Source organism: Fomitopsis serialis (assembly GCF_022376445.1).
Source record: "Fomitopsis serialis strain Sig1Antser10 chromosome Unknown B0H18scaffold_42, whole genome shotgun sequence".
Classification (NCBI taxonomy): Eukaryota; Fungi; Basidiomycota; class Agaricomycetes; order Polyporales; family Fomitopsidaceae; genus Fomitopsis; species Fomitopsis serialis.
Window position 1 is genome coordinate 236,926 of NW_025955002.1, and position 1,388 is coordinate 238,313.

Sequence of the window (1,388 nt, forward strand, 5' to 3'; positions counted from 1 at the left end):
GCTGTGCGTTCACTCGATCTCAAACTGCTGCCTCATGCCGCGAATGCAGGCATGAGCCACCCTGTGGACACCGTCGTCAACACCGACTAGCTCGGCACCCCCGCCGGCCTTCCCTGACTCTGTCTACACGACGACGAGCCCGGCATCTTGGATGACGACGCTGACACACCCGGTTCACCCACTACCGCTTCCCGGGCCATCCCGCGCTACTACCGGCTACCGAGATGCCAGATGTGTTACGCTAGGTTACCGTCTCGTAGACCCCGCCCTGACGCGCACTGTCTAGTTCGCGTCTCGAACACCCCACACTGTCTGCGTCTCTGGACGCGCAGCGCACCAGCAGCCCGCCTCTCCTCCCCGATTTCCCGTGCTCTCGACGCACGCACCAACCCTCCATACCGAGCTAACACCACCCGGCATGCCGAAAATGACGGAGATGTGCACGGAGCCGACGTGCCCGATGACGACGCCAGGACTGGACGTGGCCGCCCCGTCTCGCGTCGGGAAACACGCCGCTCGCTGGGAAGGGACAGATTAGATTGCAAAGGCATTCGCGCACGGAGAGAGCTTGCGAGCGGAGAAGATGCATCACGACGAGGTACGTACCTTCTCCGCCTCTACCCGCTGCTACATCTCACGACTCTTGGCTCCGTTCTGCTCGCGCGACGTCAGCAACGAAGGATACATGCCGGCAAATTGAAGACGCGTCGAGTACCGACGCACGACTGAGTCGCTCGGGGCCGGCGATACGCGCAAGACGCAGCGCTACACAAGAGACAGCGTACAAGAGGGCACGTTGTGAGCTGCGTTCTGAATTAGGGCGAGACACGTACCACGAGGAGTGCAGACGGCCGCGAGTACACGCGAGAACCTGCGGCAAAGACGTCTGCGCGCTAGGGATTGCGGCAGTAGGTAGACGAGCGAGATGATGTTCGGGTGAGCAGCGCGCGGAACAATTAGCAAGGAGGATGCTTACCACATGAATGCGAAGCGTGATCAACCCCGTCCAGTACGCTGTCGACCCCCAGGGATGCACATGGACGAGCGAAGCAACAATCACGTCAGTGGTACACCGAGTACTGTGTTGACACGAGACTCACCATGTCTAGAACACCACGCCAGTGACTGTGTTCCACCCCATCGAGTGCGCCACGATTCGGGATGGGGAAGGATGAGGGAACGGGGCTTGACGGGCTGCAAGGATGAGGTTAACCGTGAACAGACACGACGGCAGGGAACAGTCTCAAGCCAAGTCCGTTCAAATAACGGGCAGCCCGCAGGCGACAACACGACGTAGCCGAGGAATCGTGGGAGGCCGGTCATGACAGAAGAGCGTGTCGGGCATTACGAGCCGGCCGAGAGAAAGCGGAGGAAAGGGGACTCGTCCC

General features: G+C 60.9%; 1 protein-coding gene across 1 annotated transcript; it reads left to right on the forward strand.

The window, feature by feature from the left end:
• B0H18DRAFT_439136 (uncharacterized protein) lies at window positions 1-967 on the forward strand. Its single transcript, XM_048038109.1, has 2 exons — window positions 1-598; window positions 673-967. The coding sequence occupies exons 1-2, from the start codon at window positions 232-234 to the stop codon at window positions 927-929; spliced, it is 624 nt and encodes a 207-aa protein (XP_047892406.1). The 5' UTR covers window positions 1-231; the 3' UTR covers window positions 930-967.
• The last annotated feature ends 421 nt before the right edge of the window (window positions 968-1,388 follow it).

Excerpts from the sequence above, each read along its gene's own strand:
- B0H18DRAFT_439136 (XM_048038109.1), top strand. The coding sequence starts at position 232 with ATGTGTTACGCTAGGTTACCGTCTCGTAGACCCCGCCCTGACGCGCAC. Across the intron at positions 599-672 it reads AGAAGATGCATCACGACGAG|CAACGAAGGATACATGCCGG; the intron begins GTACGTACCTTC and ends GCGCGACGTCAG.